A 20,275-nucleotide genomic window follows, 5' to 3' on the forward strand; every position below is an offset into this window, starting at 1 on the left:
GAATAAGCTGTATTCCCCAGAGTCTGTAGGGAGAAGTTTATAATGTTTTAACATGTGCTCTCCCAGGCCATCCCTTCTATTTTTATGAATGAATTCTTTATTTGACTCCCAAAACACTTTGTTGCAATAGTTTTTTCCCTCAAGCTTTGGAATAGATAAGATTATGAATTCCCTTTTAGGTATAAGATGATACATAACAATGTAACCTTTAGGTTACAGAAAAGTTATTTACACATTCTAGAAAAGTTAGGCAGCATATTTTGAGAGAAAAAATTCCCTTAATATCTAGCTCCTACCCTATAGAGTTCAGTACACATGGGTTTAAGGAATAATTTATTATAGGGATAAAATTTTTCTTTAACAGAAGTTATCACTTGTTTATCTTTCAAGACCATAGACTTCTGTTTGGAGTTGTTTCAGGAAGTCAGTGAGCTAAAGAAGGATGGAAAGTCCTGATAAAACTAGATTACTTTCAAGAAAGCCTTAAATACAAAATTTGTGATTATTTACCTTTTTCTAAGTCAGTTAATTCTATTTAAAAGAAAAAAAAATTAAAAAAAAAATTTTTTTTAACATTTATTTATTTTTGAGACAGAGAGAGCATGAACAGGGGAGGGTCAGAGAAAGAGGGAGACACAGCATCTGAAACAGGCTCCAGGCCCTGAGCTGTCAGCACAGAGCCCGATGCGGGGCTCGAACCCACAGACTGCGAGATCATGACCTGAGCCGAAGTCGGATGCTTAACCGACTGAGCCACCCAGGCGCCCCCCCCCAAATTTTTTTTTTTATTTGAGAGAGAGAGAGAGAGAGAGAGAGAGAGCGAGTGAGCATGCGAGTGGGGGAGAGGGACAGAAGGAGAGAGAGATAGAATCCCAGGCAGGTTCCATGTAGAGCCTGATGTGGGGCTTGATCCCATGACTCTGGGATCATGACCTGAGCTGAAATCAAGAGTTGGTCATTCAACCAGCTGAGCCACCCATGTGTCCCTTAGTTAATCTATTTTAATAATTACTGAAATTCTACATGGAATATAATTCCTCTTGAAAAATTAAAGGAAATAAGTCAGATAAAAAATCTTGACAAAGGAATATAAGCAGCTAACTATTGATATAAGAAAATAAAATCTAAAAATAAGTTGTTTAGGGGCACCTGGGTAGCTTAGTCAGTTGAGCATATGACTTCAGCTCAGGTCATGATCTCGATGTTTTTGAGTTCCAGCCCAGCATTGGGCTGTCTGCTGTCGGCACAAAGCCTGGTTCTGATCCTCTGTCTCCCTCTCTCTCTGCCCCTCCCTGCTCACTCACTCTCTCTCTCAAAAATAAATAAACATTAAAAACAAATAAATAAATAAGTTGTTTAGAGAGAAAAGAAGGTGGGCACCATTCTGGTTTTCAAAAACAAGAGAAAATCATAACGCTATCTTTGGGAATGGGTAATGACTGGGGATTTGAGCTTTTCCAGCAAATTTTCCTGTGCTCTGAAAAATAGGAAATTTTGTATGAAAAACTTTCTTGCACTCTTGGAGGCCAAAGCTTGATTATATACTGCTGCTTTGGTTGTTCTGTTGCCAGATGAAGTGAACTAGCAATTACCAACTTTTTCTTCTGTTTTTTTTTTCTTTTTTAATATATATGACTGGTTTCATATAAAAACTTTGTAAATATGTATTTTATAAGTATAGAAAAAAATTGGTCACATAAACTCTACACCTAAAGTAGTTATGTTATCTGTGGGAAGTGTGATATAGAACAGAATGAGGTAGAGTTTTCAGTTTTTTTCTCTGTATGCTTCTATCTTTGAGCTTTAAAAAGAGAGTTATTTGTGTTTTCAGCAGTTAAAATTGGGAGGGGAAGACTTATAGGAAAATAAATTATTTTAAAAATTCTTAAATACTGTAGAAATCCTTATGATTTAAGGCAGATTTTTAATTTTTTTTTTTTAAGTGAGAGTATGCGTGAGCAGGGGAGGGGCAGAGGGAGAGGGAGAAAGAGAATCTCAGGCAGACTCCTCACCCCTCACCTCACCCTTCACCTCACCCAACCAAGATCATGACCTGACGTGAAACCAAGAGTTAGACACTTAACCAGCTGAGCCACCAGGCACCCTTTAAGGTGTATTTTTTAAAAAATAGAGATGGAAAATTGATCATGAAACAAATAATGTAACTAATATGCAGTATGACTTTTAGAAATATTAAAGTTTTCTGTATTGCTTGTTAAGTGAATTATCAACTGAATCTACTCTATAAGACCTTGAAATATAGAATATTATTTGTGTGTTGATAGTTTTGAGTGTTTTAGATGGCTCCTTGCTTATCAATATCTTTAGTCAATATATTTTTAAAGTGTGCTCATTTTCATCTTATGCAGTTGGATTTAATTTTCTTTAACCACAAACATTAGGGGAAATGCACCACTCCCAATCTTCTGAATCCCAAAGTGAATTTTCTGGGGATTTGTTGATCTAGATAATGACAGTTGTGATCTTTGTTCTTTCAGGATTTTTTTTCCCTCTAATATTTGATGGCACCGTTACGATAGAAGAAATACACAAAGTCAATGCTAGTATTTTACTAGTAACCAACCTTAAAAATTCTTACTACCCTGTGTAATTCTTCTCATTTAGCTTTCTCTACAAGTCAGCCACATACCTGGAAGAAATAAACATTTACCTTTTTCACTAGAATTTCTGATTTCCCCTCTTATATTCATTTTTTTAATTATGTGTAGTTTATTGAGTACTTAGTACTTGTCAGGCACTGGGGATAGAGAACAATAGTCCAGATTCCTGCTGTCATGAAATGTATATTATATCCTAGTAGGGGTTACAGAAAATCAACACATAAATAATTTCAGATAATGCTAAGAAAGGAGTGATTAGGGCTGGTGTTGTCCTAACCTATGTGGAGTTTGGCAACATTACAACTAGAGAAATGAATATCAAAATGTTTAAATATTTATAAGTTAAGGATCAAGCTACACATCCATGCTGCCCACTTCTCAAGGGCTGGCATCCTCAAGACCCAGAGGCTAAAGGAACTGTTGCTCTCTTCTCCTAGCCAGCCTTTCTACTTGCTAGTCTGATTAGTAGCATGGATGACTTGGGGCAGAGCAGGGATGGTTGAGTGGTGCCTGGACCCATCAAAAACAGTATGTGAACTGATCCTGTCAACTCCCTAGTAATCCAGTACAGAGAGGTTAACCTCTTTAAGTCCTTGTTTTTGTAACTCAAGACTTTCAGGAAATTCTCAGCTCTTCCCCAGATTGCACTACCCTAGAAGAGAGCAGGGAATGCAGGTATCTGGGACACGTGGCTTAACTAGGCAGTCCTTCTTCGTGGATTTGGGGCAGCCAACCTTAACTGATTAAAGTTTTTAGGAGGAAACATTCCTTCTGTGATTTCTCAGGGCAGAAGTTGTGTTTTTTCCTTTCTCCGTGCATACTGTGGCACAGTCACCTTATCCTTTGGCCTGGGGCAGGGCCGGGGTGGGGGAGACCTCTTTCAGCTAGCACCTCTCCCTTGTAATTCCCACTTGCTCACTTGCTTCCTGAACTTTCAAAAAAACCTTCCTTACAAGGCTAAAGGAAAAAAAAGTCTTTGTTTTAGTGATTGTGGTATGCAGAGCCTAGGCTTCTGACCTAGGCTTTTCTTGCCTAGGTCTAGGAGTGGCACTGGAATGGAGGTGACCACAGACCGCTCTTTTACACCCCTTTTTGACTTTTTCCTATCTGCTACCTCTGAATCTGCCTAGCCCCCAACTCCATTTTTTAAAATGTTTTTGTTTTTTTTTTTTACATTTTATTTATTTTTGAGAGAGTGAGCATGAGAGCATGACAGCAAGCACAAGTGGGGGAGGGGCAGAGAGAGAGGGAGACACAAAATCCAAAGCAGGCTCCAGGCTCCGAGCTGTCAGCACAGAGCCCAACGCCGGGCTCGAACTCACAAACCTTGAGATCATGACCTGAGCTCAAGTCGGACGCTTAACCGACTGAGCCACCTAGGCGCCCCTCAACTCCATTTGTTTTAATTTGTAAATTTGTTTAATGTATAAAGTGAAACTGATACCCTTTAGGATACCTATGTCAGAAAAGTAAGCTCTAAATGAAAATAAATATTTTCTAAAAGATTTTTTTGTGAGAGCTTTAAGTAGCAATGATTAATTTTCCCATCTCTGACTACCCCCCCCACCCCACCCCTCCATCCCCCAGGGGGAAGAAACACACTCAACCAAAAAACCACCAGAGCAAACAACAAAAAACAAACTATATAATATTGTTGTGGATTTGAGTACTGACTTAAAGGTTATCTTGTATTTTCTCTTTCAGGTGTGAAAGTTGTGTGGATTTACTATTTATGAGAGGAGCTGGAAACTGTCCTGAATGTGGCACTCCACTTAGAAAGAGCAACTTTAGGGTACAACTCTTTGAAGATCCTACTGTGGACAAGGAGGTTGAGATTCGGAAAAAAGTGCTAAAAATGTAAATATTATTGTTTGGATATACAAAGAGGACTTTAACAATTATTTCAGCAATTGATATAATTATTTATTGATGGAAATATGGACAGTTTGGCAAGTGAATAAGTATAAGTTCATCTATGCATTTGTTCAACAGAAATTGATTAAATTCTTAGAGAACTCAGTCATATTTATCTAGCCTTTGTTAGAGAAGTGTAGATCCTCTGGATTGATGGCTTACAGTTTATATATTTACTATATATTTTTTAATTTAGTTAACATATATTGAGTACCTACTGTGTGCAAGCACTGTGTTATGCATTTTAGGTACTAGGTGGAAATGAGTGAAATAGCTATGAACCTTGCCCTCATAAGGCTTACAATATAGTAGTATAGGATAGCATGGAGGTAGATAATAAGACAGGCAAACTAAACAACTATGTGACTATGAATTGAGAAAAATACTATGAAGTTAGTGACAGTATTGGTGTAGGTCACTGATACCATGTTTAAATTGAGATTTGAAGGGGGCGCCTGGGTGGCCAGTTGGTTGAGCGTCTGACTTTGGCTCAGGTCATGATCTCACAGCTCTGTGAGTTCGAGCCTCACATCGGGCTCTGTGCTGGCGGCTTGGAGCCTGGAGCCTGCTTTGGATTCTGTGTCTCCCTCTCTCTCTGCCTCTAACCCACTTGCATTCTGTCTCTCTCAAATAAGCATTAAAAAAAATTAAAAATAAATAAATAGAGATTTGAAGGCTGTTATATAATGTGTTGTAATTTGTTTTAATATCTATCTTTATGTATGGACATATGTATTTTAAATATTTTTTTCATTTATAATTTAGTTTTTACTCTTTGTGAATAGTTTTGGGTTTTATTTTATCTGTCCTTTTATTAAAAGTCACCTGATTATTTTTGAAGTTTAAAGAATATATAAATATAATATATTTAATTTATCTACATATAATATTTAAATACATATTTAAATATCATATTTAAACATATTTACTTAAATATATTTAAATATATGTATTTAAACAAATATATTTATAATATATTATATTTAATATATTTAATATATATGTTTAATATATATATGATATTTTTGGTGGTGTATGTTAAAACCTAGGTCACCAGTGTTTTAGCAGCATCTTTCTAGGTATTTAATCTGTGTTACTTCCTTAATGCCCCCATTATTTGTATTTGTATTTGCATTACCTCTGAGAGATAGTCTCTTTTAGATTCTTATTTTTTATTGATCCCTTATAGTTTTTCTAATTCTTTACAGGTACATTACAATATTTACAGAATTTTATGATCTAGTATTCTTTAGATTATAGTTGTCATGAAAAATAAGAAGGTGTCTTTTGAATTAATCTTTAGCTTTCTGAAAGTTAGCAAATCAATTTATAACAAGTAAATAAGGTTCCTAATTTCTTTTTCTTTATTTTCCATAAGTTTTAGAGGGATTTAACATATTTTATCTTTCTCTTTTGATTCTAGTCTGTCTTTGTAGTCATAAGAATTTAAGAATGACGTTTTTGGTCTAATTACAAACACGGTGTCAAGAAAACAGTGTTTTATTTAGTAAGCAATCCTTTTCTATGTATCATGAATAAAATAGGTAAGAAGAAACAAACTGATTAGATAATATTGAAAACAAGAGATATGTAATGTGTTGATTTTTTTTTTTTTTTCTTAAAGATACAATAAAAGAGAAGAAGACTTTCCTAGTCTAAGAGAATATAATGATTTTCTGGAAGAAGTGGAAGAAATTGGTATGTTTTTTTTTTTTTTTTTTTACTTTCTGTAATTTATTAATTTTTTCTAATTTACATCCAAGTTAGTTAGTACATGGTGCAACAGTGATTTCAGGAGTAGATTCCTTAAGCCCCTTACCCATTTAGCTCATTCCCCCCCAACTCTGTTTGTTCTCTATATTTCAGAGTCTTTTATATTTTGTCCCTCTTCCTGTTTTTATATTACTTTTGCTTCCCTTCCCTAATGTTCATCTGTTTTGTAACTTAAAGTCCTCCTATGAGTGAAGTCATATGAATTTGTCTTTCTCTGACTAATTTCGCTTAGCATAATACCCTCTAGTTCCATCCACATAGTTGCAAATGGCAAGTTTCATTCTTTTTGATTGCTGAGTAATACTCCATTGTATATATATATGCCACATCTACTTTATCCATTCATCCATCGATGGACATTTGGGCTCTTTCCGTGCTTTGGCTATTGTTGATAGTGCTGCTGTGAACATTGGGGTGCATGTGCCCCTTTGAAATAGAACACCTGTATCCGTTAGATAAATACCTAGTAGTGCAATTGCTAGGTCGTAGGGTAGATCTATTTTTCATTTTTTGAGGAACCTCCATACTGTTTTCCAGAGTGGCTGCACCAGTTTGCATTCCCACCAGCAGTGCATAAGAGATCCTCTTTTCCGCACCCTTGCCAACATCTTTTGTTGCCTGAGTTGTTAATGTTAGTCATTCTGACAGGTGTGAGGTGGTATCTCATTGTGGTTTTGATTTGTATTTCCCTGATGATGAGTGACGTTGAGCATTTTTTCATGTGTTGGTTGGCCATTTGGGTGTCTTCTTTGGAGAAGTGTCTATTCATGTCTTTTGCCCATTTCTTCACTGGATTATTTGTTTTTTGGGTGTTGAGTTTTATAAGTTCTTTATAGATTTTGGGTCCTAACCCTTTATCTGATATGTCGTTTGCAAATGTCTTCTCCCATTCTGTCTGTTGTCTTTTAGTTTTGCTGATTGTTGCCTTTGCTTTGCAGAAGCTTTTTATTTTGATGAGGTCCCGATAGTTCATTTTGGCTTTTGTTTCCCTTGCCTCCGGAGCCATGTTGAGTAAGAAGTTGCTGCGGCTGAGGTCAAAGAGGTTTTTACCTGCTTTCTCCTCAAGGATTTTGATGGCTTCCTGTCACATTGAGGTCTTTCATTCATTTTGAGTTTATTTTTGTGTATGGTGTAAGAAAGTTGTCCAGGTTCATTTTTTGGCATGTCGCTGTCAAGTTTTCCCAGCACCACTTGCCGAAGAGACTGCCTTTATTCCATTGGATAGTCTTTCCTGCTTTTTCAAAGATTGGTTGGCCATATGTTTGTGAGTCCATTTCTGGGTTCTCTATTCTGTTCCACTGATCTGAGTGTCTGTTTTTGTGCCAATACCATACTGTCTTGATGATTACAGCTTTGTAATACATCTTGAAGTCTGAGGAAAGTGGTATGTTTTTGATGCTTGTACTTTTGGTTGCTACCCTGTGTACTTTTATCTTTTATATGCCTAAGACAACATCTCACAGAAAAATCTCTAACAAGTTTTGTTGTGATAGCTGACATTTTTTACCTATTTACTTTCAGTTGTACTTGAATCATGTTTGTTAAATAGAAGGCATGCTTAAGTAAAGGACATACTTAAGTAATAAACATTTTGTTTTAGGAAAAGTCGTATCACTTTGTATCTGGGGAAAAAAGACTGTATCTCTGTATATCTGTATGTTGATGGGGCATTAGAGTCAACACAAGTAACGAATATACAGATTTTTAAAAAATAGTATTTCTAGTAACTGTGTCTATGGTGACTAAAGCCATATGTTGTTTATCATTTATGTCTCTGTGCATACAGTATTTTGAAAATAGTCGGAAGCAGTTGACTGTTGAAGTGGCATTCTGTTTTTCATGTTATGCTTGAATCAGAGGATAGAGTAATCTTGGGGCCTTTTCTTTTGTGATTAGTCAAAAGGATGCTTTCATCAAAAGAAAGGATTATTTTTTCTTTCTTAAATAAGATTTCATAGATGTTAAAGAGCCTGGAAGTTGTTATACTTCAATTAAAAAAAAGTTATGTGTTTTTTTTAAAGCTGCCATAATTATTATTACTCAATATAGTTTTGGAAATATTACCAAAATTATAGACTGTGAAGATAAGAATGAGACGTAGGGAATTAAATCATCTTTTTTATTCTTCTCTTCTCACTATACTTCTGTTATTTCATATTTAAAATGTAAATATAACAAACTGATCATTCCTTAGAAGGTTTATATATGGGGAAAATTTTTAGAAAACTTAAACTCTTGAGTAATGTAGTATTCTAATGCCTTTAATTTCTTTATTAACTAAGAAAAACCCAGAGAATCTTTTTATTTCAACTGTAATTAAAACTTTTCTAAAATATCTAAGTTCACTTGTTAGGTCATAGCAAATAGCATGTACAGAATATAACTTAAGCTTTTTCTTAGATCTTTTAATGCCTTGGAGCCATTGCTTTTTTTATTTAATTGTATTCATTGCACTTTGTGTATAATGTTAGCAATCATCAGTGGCTTGGATTTTAGTTGAAAAGGGGGTGGAATTGGAAGTGCCAAGGCAAAGTAGAAAAGTTAGGATATATATGGAGAAGATACACTCCCCAAATCTGCAAGAACTGGGAAAATGTAAAAATCTGGCTGTATGTAGATATTAAGTACAGGACAGGAAGTTGGGTAGTAAGCAGGAAGAAATCCAGCTCATGTTTATTCTGAAGGCAATGTCATTAGTCAACAGTCTGGTCAGGCAATAAAGAGAAAGGAGATTATAAATGTCACAGAGCTAGTTGAATACATGGTCACAAGTCCAAGCAGGCAGGTAAGATAATCTAAAGAAACTGATGGACAAAGAAGGTGGGGAAAGCGGGCAGGGATCTTGATTCTAGAATAAGGTTCTGATTGAGCCATTATTTCATACATACACACACCCACACACACACACCCACACACACACATTTAAGCTTATTTATTTTGAGAGAGAGAGAGAGAGTGCGCACGGGCACGCACACACGGGGGAGGGGCAGAGAGAGAGGAAGACAGAGAATCCCTGTGCTGACACCCAGGCACCCAAGATATTTTTTTTTATGAGATGAATTACTTTGAATATATAAATAACCTGGGACCCATAGGTAAAACCATGTTTATGTCTAGAAGTGGGAGCTAGGATTGACAAGTAAGAACCAAGTCTGGATATTATGGCTTATAGGATATGTAGTCCTTTCCTTACCAGATAGGAAAACTGTGGCTCGGAGCATTTAATTTGAAAGTGATTCTGCTATCATGTGTATTCATGAAAGACTATCTTCAGTTGCAGTATGTTGAAACTTTCTTGATCCGTTGGGGTGACTGACATTTCCCAGTCCTCCCATAAAAAGTACTGATTGATGTCCAAAGCATAATGAAGATGACCCTTGTTCATTAGAAGATGTCCTCACGTACACTTTTGTACTTCTCTCACCAGTTCACTTATATACTGAGAGTTGTTTGCATTGGTAACCAAGTCTTCTTATATTAAACTTATACTTATGTAATTTAATTAAGTAGTTCATGTGTTAGGAAAAAAATTGCAAATCTCCTGAAGCATTCTGCTTCTCAAATTCTTTTTCCACTTTAAAAAATGGAAACTGAACAGTGTAGGTGACAGGTGTGGTTTATACAGGAAAGAAGCAGGGGTGCCTGGGTGGCTCAGTCTGTTAAGCATCTGACTCCTGGTTTTGGCTTAGGTCATGATCTCACTGCTTCGTGGGTTCGAGCCCCATATTGGGCTCTGTGCTGGCAGCATGGAGCCTGCTTGGGATTCTCTCTCTCTCTCTCTCTCTCTCTCTCTCTCTCTCTCTTTCTCTTTCTGCCTCTACCCACTAGCACAGTCTCTTTTTCTCTCAAAATAAATAAATAAACTTAAAAAAAGAGAAAGAACAATTAAAGAAATTAAAGGCTAGACATTGGTTGTATGTCATTAAGTTAGAGAATGACTACCCTTACTTTATATGTTTTAAGTTAAAGTATTTAAGGAGTGTGTATGTGTGTTTCCCCTCCCTTAACAGACTTTTGTAAATCATCAGCTACTAATCTTGATCATATTGGATAAAGAGCAGTTCTAATTATATTTAATGATATTGATGAAGTTTGAGGCCTAGCGTCATGGACTTAGTTTATTTTCTGAGCTTTAGCTCAGTTTAACAAATATTAATTGTTCTATTGAACTACTTTACTTGATGAGCATATATGATCTTTGCCTTCTGTAAGTTCAGACTCTAAAGGGGAAATAATTATTTAAACTAATATTTATAATTTAATGGGAAAGTAGTACAGGCATTTATTTGTAAAGTGTTATGGGAATACAGATAACAGAACAATTAATTCATCATTGGGAAATAGAGGTATAGTTTGATCAGAGAAGAGGTCATATTTGAATTTGACCTTAAAAAATGGAATAGGAGTTTATCAGTGGAAAGAGGATGGAAAAACATATGTAGCAAAAGGCAGAGTTACAGAGGTACAAGGGTATTGAGCATGTTGGAGAATGGACAAGTAATGTTATAGGTAGGTAGAACATGGGGAATGACCAGAAATGAGGCTTGAGAAACAGAGTAGACCTGGGTTAATGAGGGCTTTGCAAGCTAGACTGTCAGGGTAAGATTTTATTCTCTGGCTAGTAATGAGCCAGCAAGGATAGTGTGGTAGTGATGTGCAATATTGACAGGAGATCCTTGAGGCTGGGAAACGATTTCTCAGGGGCCATTATAGCAGTTTGGATGAGAAATAATGAGAGCTTGGAGCAGGTAGTTAGGGAGGGATAGATAAAGGGGATGTTTTAGAGACAGAATATTCAAGGACTAATTTGATACAGGAAGTAAGTAGAAAGAGCAGGCAAAGATGAATTAAAATTCATGACCTTGAGCAGTTGTATGGTATTAATCTAGAAAGTAAAAACTGAAGAACAGGCAATATTTTTTATTGTTTTGTTGGGTGGAGAGTGAAGCAATGAAGGAAAGACTAGTTTTAGCTCTTCTAAGTTTTGTTTAGGGTGTGGCTCCACCGCTTTGTTGTGTGTTATTGTTTTAATTGTGGTATAAATCAAACTTCCTTTTAAAATCATGTTTCAGCAGCTATCTACTTTGTGTTTTTTTCATGCTTTCAAAGATGATCAGTTTGATGTCTTTGGTACCTGTATTGGCTATGTCTGTATTAATCAAAAGTATAAAATGTTAATTTTATGGACACCTGCTAAGTGCCAGACTTGTGCTGTACTCCCATTATCTTGTATAATTTTCACAGCTGTGAGACAGGCATTTTTATCCCTGCTTAGCATATGGAGAAGAGGTAAAGGGAGTTAAGTATTGTGCCGAGGATCGCATTGCTAGTAAATACTGGAGCCAAATTTTGAACATAGGTTTTTCTGACTCTCAGAGCCCATCAAAGTGCTTGCTACTCTCAGAGGAGTTACTAGTCTGAATGCAGAATATGGGGTGCTAGTTGGTGAAATAGCAGGAGCGGATAAAAAGTAGATTGGGTTCATATTTTGAAGGCCCTTAAAGAAGATTGAACTCAGTATTAAAGGTAGAAGGGTGCTATTGAAGATGCTTTGGCCCAGAGTGAGAGGAACAGAGTTGGGAGGGAGGCTAAGGAGTACGTGTTTGAGGATTTATAAGTTAGGGATTGGCCATTTTGTTAAATAAATTTCATTATGAATCCTTTGAACATCACAAATATAAAAATTTTAAAATACTATGATTTTGAATAATGGCATAAAAATTACAATAGAAAGGGCACACATGAAGATGAACTTTCCTATGGCATTAACAATAGGCTCTTTTCTGTGGTTATGACAATCTAAACATAAAAATTCTTGTTCCTTTTGCCCCCAGGGATTATCTCAAAGGTTTGCTCTTAGTTTCATAATAAATAGATTATTCTTTTGGTTCAGGGTATGCTTATTTTGAAAGGGTGAGAAAGTCCTAAGGGCTTTAATTATAAATTCTGGATGTCAAAAAGACTTCAAAATTGTACTTAAATAACATTAAATCTTTCAGAAAATACAATAGGTTTTTTGTTGCCTTTTAATACTTGACTAAAGGCAGGTCAACATCTGAGCTAAACCAGTAACCAGATAAAGGGCCAAATGATTGTTATAGAAAATTATCTTCTATTCTTTTTTTCTCAAGGCCATTATACCAACCTGATTCATTATGACATGAATGAGACTTGCTTCATCTGAAAAGTTTTAAAAATAGTACTTTACTTTCTTTTTAAATTCTTATTTTTTCTTTTTAAAGGAAGCAATTTGTATTATTTATAATTATGATTTGTATCTATTATACTGGTATTACCTTAGTTTCTTAAATTAAAAAATGAAATAAAGAAATAGATTATTTTAGTTCTATTGGAATTCATCATGAGGTTTCTAATCACAAAAAATCATATACAGATAAATTTCATTTATAATTCAATTTTACCTGTTTCTGGGTTCCATTAAATAGAAAGTTTAAATCAATAGTATACTGTCTAGCTTGCTGATAAACTTTTTGTTAAAATGCTCTAAATATTCTGTTAGAGTTCAACATAGATACCAATTTGAATACTTTTACTTCTCAGTAGATTTATAGCCATAAGAAACCAAGATAATTTTTTCCTGTACTTTTATATCCACTTGCTTTACCATTCTGTAGAATTCAATTCTCTAATTTATAAAGGTCATCTTAATTAAATCCGTAATTATAAAGTTAATTATAAACATTAGCATTGGTTTATGTATTTTTTTTCCCTCTTTTGGTAATTAAGTGTTTCTTGAGCTCTTACCAGATGGGAAGTTCCCCCTCCCCCCCTTTTTAATAGATTTTATTTTTTAGAGTAGTTTTAGAGTCATAGCCAGCAGCAAGTAGAGAATTCCTATATAGCCCCTGTCCCGCACATGCACGGACTTCCCTGCTATCAACATCTCCAACCAGAGTGGTAAATTTGTTATAATTGATGAACCTACATTGACATATCATTATTGCCCAAAGACCATAGTTTACATGAGAGTTCACTCTTGATTTTGTACATTTTATGGGTTTGGACAAATATATAATGACATGTATCCACCATTATGGTATTGTACAGAATAGTTTCACAGCCCTAAAATTCCTCTGTGCTCTGCCTAGTTTTCCCTTTTTCCTCCCTTAACTTCTGGCAACCATTGATCTGTTTCTGTCTTTGTAGACTTACTTTTTTAGACTGTCATGTAGTTAGAATCATATTCTATGTAGCTTTCTCAAATTGGCTTCTTTCAGTTAGTAATAAGCATTTAAGGTTCCTCCATGTCTTTTCAGGATTTCATAGCTCATTTCTTTTTAGTGCTGAGCAATATGGTCTGGATATACCACAGTTTATCCACTAACCTATTGAAAGACATCTTGGTTGCTTCCATGCTTTGGCAATTACAAATAAAGCTGCCACAAATATCTGTGTACAGGTTTTTGTGTGGACAGTTTGCAGTTCCTTTGGATAAATACCAAGGAGTATGATTGTTGGATAAACTGATAAGAAACAAACTGTCTCCCAAAGTGTTGTGTCATTTTGCATTCCTGCTGCAATGAATGAGAGTTCCTCCATCCATGTCAGCATTTTGGTGGTGTCAGTGTATTGGATTTTTGCCATTTTAATAGGTATGCAATGGATGTTTTTTTTTTTTTTTTTTTTAAATTTTTTTTTTTTCAACGTTTTTAATTTATTTTTGGGACAGAGAGAGACAGAGCATGAACGGGGGAGAGGCAGAGAGAGAGGGAGACACAGAATCGGAAACAGGCTCCAGGCTCCGAGCCATCAGCCCAGAGCCTGACGCGGGGCTCGAACTCACGGACCGCGAGATCGTGACCTGGCTGAAGTCGGACGCTTAAACGACTGCGCCACCCAGGCGCCCCTACTGTTTATTTTTGAGAGAGAGAGAAAGAGAGCGCTAGCAAGGGAGGGGCAGAGACAGAGGGAGACATAGAATCTGAAGTAGGCTGCAGGCTCCAAGCTGTTAGCACAGAACCTGATGCAGGACTCGAACCCACGAACTGTGAGATCATGACCTGAGCTGAAGTCGGATGCTTAACTGACTGAACCACCCAGGTGCCCCTCCTCCGCCTATTTTCAATTGGATTATTTGGGTTTTTTTGGTGTTGAGTTGTATCAGTTTTTTATAAATTTTATATATTAACCCCTTATCAGATATATCATTTGCAAATACCTTCTCTCATTCAGCAGGTTGACTTTTTGTTTTGTTGATGTTTTTTTTTCACTGTGCAAAAAGCTTTTTATTTTGATGTAGTCCCAGTAGTTTATTTTGGCTTTTGTTTCCTTTGCCTTAGGAGACACATCATATGATTTCACTTATATGTGGAATCTAATCTGAAAAAACAAACAAAAAGTGGAATCAAACTGATAAAAATAGAGAACAAACTGATCATTGCCAGTAGGGAGGGGGTGAGGGGATGGGTAACATGGGTGAATGGGAGTAGGAGATACAGGCTTCCAGTCATGGAATGAATAAGTCATAGGAATAAAAGGTACAACATATGGAATATAGTCATTGGTGTTGTAATAGGGTTGCATGGTGACAGTTGATAGCTAAACTTGTGGTGAGCATATCATAACATTTGGTTGTTGAATCACTGTGTTGTACATCTGAAACTAATATAACATTATGTGTCAACTGTACTCAAATAAGAAAAAAAAAGAACAAGTAAAAGCAAAAAGTCAAGCAACTATTTGAGATGGTTATTAAAGGAAAGAGTGAGACAGGGCTCACTGTTTCACTTAAAGACATGGCTTAGAGCATAGTTGTTTAGGGTAGATGAAACCTATTTATAGAACAAGCAGGAAGTAGGGAAAAGTAATTGGTGAAGGGATAGAATAGGTAATAATGGATGGAAAAGATTACAGAAGAAGCCCAGGCAGGTCTGAATTGAATTATGGAACAGGAGAATCTTAATAATATGGATTTTTCTTTTTTTTTTCTTTTTTTTATTTAAACAAAAAAATTTTTTTTTAACGTTTATTTATTTTTGAGAGAGAGAGAGAGAGCATGAACAAGGGAGGGTCAGAGAAAGAGGGGGACACAGAATCTGAAACAGGCTCCAGGCTCTGAGCTGTCAGCACAGAGCCCGATGCCAGGCTCGAACCCATGGACCATGAGATCATGACCTGAGCCAAAGTCGGACACTTAACCGACTGAGCCACCCAGGCGCCCCTGGATTTTTGTTTAGATAGGCTGATGTAAACACAGTAACATGTGGGGTAGTGTGGTGGTACTTTATGATATGAATTTGTATGTACCAAAAGAGTTTCTTTTTAAAAAAAATTTTTTTTTCAACGTTTTTTATTTATTTTGGGGACAGAGAGAGACAGAGCATGAACGGGGGAGGGGCAGAGAGAGAGGGAGACACAGAATCGGAAACAGGCTCCAGGCTCCGAGCCATCAGCCCAGAGCCTGACGTGGGGCTCGAACTCACGGACCGCGAGATCGTGACCTGGCTGAAGTCGGACGCTTAACCGACTGCGCCACCCAGGCGCCCCTAAAATTTATTTTTGAGAGAGAGAGAGAGCGTGCACGAAAAGGGGAGGGGCAGAGAATCCAAAGTGGGCTCTGTGCTGACAGCATAGAGCCCGATGCAGGGCTCAAACTCATGAACTGTGAGATCATAACCTGAGCCAGAGTTGGACGCTTAACTGACTGAGCCTCCCAGGTGCCCTGTACCAAAAGAGTTTTTTGGTTGTTATTTAGAGTATTATATTGACACTTTGATTTATATAGGTAAACTTAGAAGGGAGTAAGGCATTATTTTGAGTCAGAATTATATAAAAAATTATAAAATTATTAAATAATTATACTTTAAAAAAATCTAACTCATTGAAAATTTATCATCTTTTTTTTTGTTTTTTTTTAATTTTTTTTTTTAATGGTTTATTTATTTTTGAGACAGAGAGAGACAGAGCATGAGCAGGGATGGGCAGAGAGAGAGGGAGACACAGAATCTGAAGCAGGCTCCAGGCTCTGAGCTGTCAGCACAGAGCCCGATGTGGGGCTCGAACCCACGAACCGCGAGATCATGACCTGAGCCTAAGTCGGACGCCCAACCGACTGAGCCACCCAGGCGCCCCTACCATCATCTTTTTTGAACATACCTCAGTGGCTTCTCTTACGAAATAGTTTCAGTCTTAAGTTTTGGTGCCAGTTTATCCTATACCTTCCTAGTTAATTTTTAACTGCTATCTATATCATTTTATTTATTAAAATTTTTTTTAATGTTTATTTATTTTTGAGAGAAAGAAAGAGAGCAGGGAAGGGTTATAGAGAGAGGCAGACACAGAATCTGAAGCAGGCTCCAGTCTCTGAGCTGACAGCTCAGAGCCCGATGTGGGGCTCGAGTGCGAGATTATGACCTGAGCTGAAGTTGGACGCCTAACCGACTGAGCCACCACGTGCCCCTATATCATGCTTCTTTACATCTAGACTATAGGGACCATTGGAATGCGAATTAAACTTGTTTTTGTTTTCTATAAATTATATAATATTTTTTATTCTGTTGGATAAATTTTCTCTTTGTAGAGCACAGATTCTTTTCAGTTTTGATTCTGACTAGTATAATAGATCCCAGACTTACTCTTTATATTTAAATAATTTAAGTAATCTTTTATGTACTTTTAAAGTTAGAATGGGGACTTTAAAAATCAAATCTAATATGATTATGACAAACACGTATCTTAGGTTTTCTGGGGTGATTCAGAGATTTAGATATTCTGTGTGATAGTCTGATAGTCTTTGGCTCTGAAAACATAGTTGCTGAACTAGAACTAGTTTCTAAAGTAGTATTAGGTAAAAGGACATAAATATAGCTGTAAGTAATGACAATCTGATGAATTAAGTCAGTGTGATGAATTTTTTTTATTGTCCACTCAAGATTTATATTAAAACTGTTTTTCATGTCATTGTTTCCTTTCTGATGCAGTTTTCAACTTGACCAATAATGTGGATTTGGACAACACCAAAAAGAAAATGGAGATGTACCAAAAGGAAAACAAAGATGTCATTCAGAAAAATAAGTTAAAGCTGGTTGGTTGCTAAGTATTTTCTTCTTTTGCTTTAGAAATGAATGTTTCCATCTGATTTCTGAAAAGCTATCTTCCTCTAAAACTAGTTAAAATTACAAAGAATTTAGCTGAAATCTAGGCCAGAAATACTATGTATATGTATATAGTATTTGTATATGTATACATATACATATATGTGTATATGTATATGTACACACACATATATATGTGTGTATGTGTATTGTGTGTGTGTATATATATATATAGAGAGAGAGAGAGAGCGAGAGAGAGAGAGATGAATTGTGAGCATGCAGAGATTTAATTGTCCAACTTATACAGTTTAGCTGTCATTTTTTTAATGCTGGGCTTTCCAGTTTTAGAGGAAAGCAGAGGTGATTATTTTTGAGGTACTTTGTCAGGAATTTGTGATCATTGGTAAAAATGATACAAGTCATATTTGGATCACATAGCTTGTGTTTTCATCTTGTGTTTAGAGGGACTTTCTCCTTATAGTCTTAGGAGTGTTTCATTTCAGTACTTCTTTCCTGCCATAAAGTTCTCAAGGGATTGACGCTACATTCTAATTCCATTCATACCCAGCCTGGCTTCCTTAGAAAGGTGTCTCATTTCTGAGAGGATCAGTGTGACATAAAAATTACTCTTTGCCCAGTAGCTTTCACTGAGTTAGAAGATACATGCAAAATAGGTATTCTTAGGTAACTTGTTCCATTAGTGCCATTTAACTCATTAATAGAAGGATGTTCCTTTTAAGTGAGTACTTTTTTTCATTCAGAGCTTTGAAGTTTTCATTTATTTATTTTTAACGTTTATTTATTTTTGAGACAGAGAGAGACAGAGCATGAACGGGGGGGAGGGTCAGAGAGAGGGAGACACAGAATTTGAAAGAGGCTCCAGGCTCTGAGCCGTCAGCCCAGAGCCCGATGCGGGGCTCAAACTCACGGACCGCAAGATCGTGACCTGGGCTGAAGTCGGCCACTTAACCGACTGAGCCACCCAGGCGCCTCTATTTATTTATTTTTAGAGAGAGAGAGAGAGAGAGAGAGAGAGAGAGAGAGAGAGACAGACAGAGTGTGTGTGTGAGTGGGGGAGGGGCAGACGGAGAGAGAGAGAGAGTTTTTTTTTTTTTTTTTAAGTTTGTTTTGAGAGAGAGAGAGAGAGCACGGGTGAGGGGCAGAGAGAGACAGAAAATGAATCTTTTTTTTTTTTTTTTTTTTTTTTCAACGTTTTTTATTTATTTTTGGGACAGAGAGAGACACAGCATGAACGGGGGAGGGGCAGAGAGAGAGGGAGACACAGAATCGGAAACAGGCTCCGGGCTCTGAGCCATCAGCCCAGAGCCCGACGCGGGGCTCGAACTCACGGACCGCGAGATCGCGACCTGGCTGAAGTCGGACGCTTAACCGACTGCGCCACCCAGGCGCCCCCAGAAAATGAATCTTAAGCAGGCTCCACGCTCTGCCTGATATGGAGCTCAATCTCACAACCCTGGGATTATGACCCGAGCCAAAGTCAAGAGTCACTGAACCTACTGAGCCACCCAGGCACCCCTCATTCAGAGTTTTAAGCTAGGAAATAATAGTGAGTGTTGCATTAAAGAATAATCTAATTTTGGTGAACTTTTTCTTCAAATGAAAACTTGCTTGGAATACTTTGGTTGAAGTGAAACCAAACTTTTCTTAGTGGGTAGAGGGATAGGCTGAATTCCCATCTGTTCAGTCTCTTTGTAGTATACCTTAGGCATCTTATTAGAGAATTCAAGATTCCTTCGAGTAATGTTATAAAAACCTGGTTGTGGATGATCATCATTGAAGGGTTTTAAACCAAGTGATAATGTATTGTCTTTGTTAGAATGAATATAGTGGTAAAAAAAAAATGAATATAGTGGTTTTGTGGAGGTTGAATTTGAGAGAATCGAGGTCAGAATTTGGGAAACCAATGGGAAATTATTGCAGTCATGTTGGTGGGTTCAGAGGTGACTTAAACAAAAAATGGAGAGGTGGGATGAATTGGAGAAACACTTTGAGTTTAAAATAGCAAGTCCTATACTGATGGATTAGGAGTAGGAGGTGAAGGCAAAGGAGGTTGACTGGGTACCATAGTGCCATGAGGAAGAACACAGAGACCTTTAATTTTCAACCTGTTTTCCTTCTCTCAGTCCATTACCTTCTTCATTCCCACAGTGTTTGATTTTTTAATGATGGCTGTTGTCCCGGTTATTCAGTCAGCTAGTTAGCCAATCAATATTTATTGAGATCTGCTATGTCCAAGATGCTCATATATTCTATTTCAGTGAGAAAATTGAGGCTACCAGTTTCTCATTGTCAAAGATGATGAACTGTTGGTCTGAATCTCACTGGGCCTGTTGGCCGTGTTTGGTGTAGGCTTCTCCCTTGATAGGGAATCCCTCTTCCTTAACTTCTGTGGGGCCACTCCATTCTCCTCCTCGTCCTGCTGCCCTCATCTTCCCCGTTCAAGATTAGGAGACTTAAGCTTTCCTTCCTGACTCTAAAACATGGTTCCTTTCAGTGCTTCTCTCTATGAGTTAACCCTGTATGCTAATTACTCTCAAATGTTTCTGCAGCACATTGTTTTTCTCCTGAGCTTGTAGAATTTTACTATGTAATATGTATACATATATGTATATGTATGTATATATGTATATGTATATGTATATATATGTATATATGTATATGTATATATATGTGTATATATATGTATGTATCATTAATAGACATTTATTTCTTGATTATTATAGGCACTTTTAATTCAGCATTCCAGAGTTGAATTTTTAAATGTTTACCATTTGTTTCTCTTGCATTCTTTATCCGAGTGTTCAAGCCATATCTGGTCTGTCTTCCTATACTGTTGATAGTCTCTCCCCATCATTTTTCAAGCCTGGTTCCTCCTCTGATTCTATTATTATT

The 20,275-nt window shown here is 36.7% G+C and overlaps 1 protein-coding gene across 1 annotated transcript in view; it reads left to right on the forward strand.

Annotated features, from left to right (window-relative positions):
* MNAT1 (MNAT1 component of CDK activating kinase) overlaps positions 1 to 20,275 on the forward strand; it is a 224,198-nt gene that overhangs the window by 63,556 nt on the left and 140,367 nt on the right. The window contains exons 2-4 of the mRNA XM_058739246.1: positions 4,326 to 4,478; positions 6,160 to 6,233; positions 17,249 to 17,352. Coding sequence (XP_058595229.1) covers positions 4,326 to 4,478; positions 6,160 to 6,233; positions 17,249 to 17,352 — 331 coding nt within the window. The remainder of the gene's footprint in view (positions 1 to 4,325; positions 4,479 to 6,159; positions 6,234 to 17,248; positions 17,353 to 20,275) is intronic.

Source organism: Neofelis nebulosa, chromosome 7 (assembly GCF_028018385.1).
Source record: "Neofelis nebulosa isolate mNeoNeb1 chromosome 7, mNeoNeb1.pri, whole genome shotgun sequence".
In the NCBI taxonomy this organism is placed as follows: Eukaryota; Metazoa; Chordata; class Mammalia; order Carnivora; family Felidae; genus Neofelis; species Neofelis nebulosa.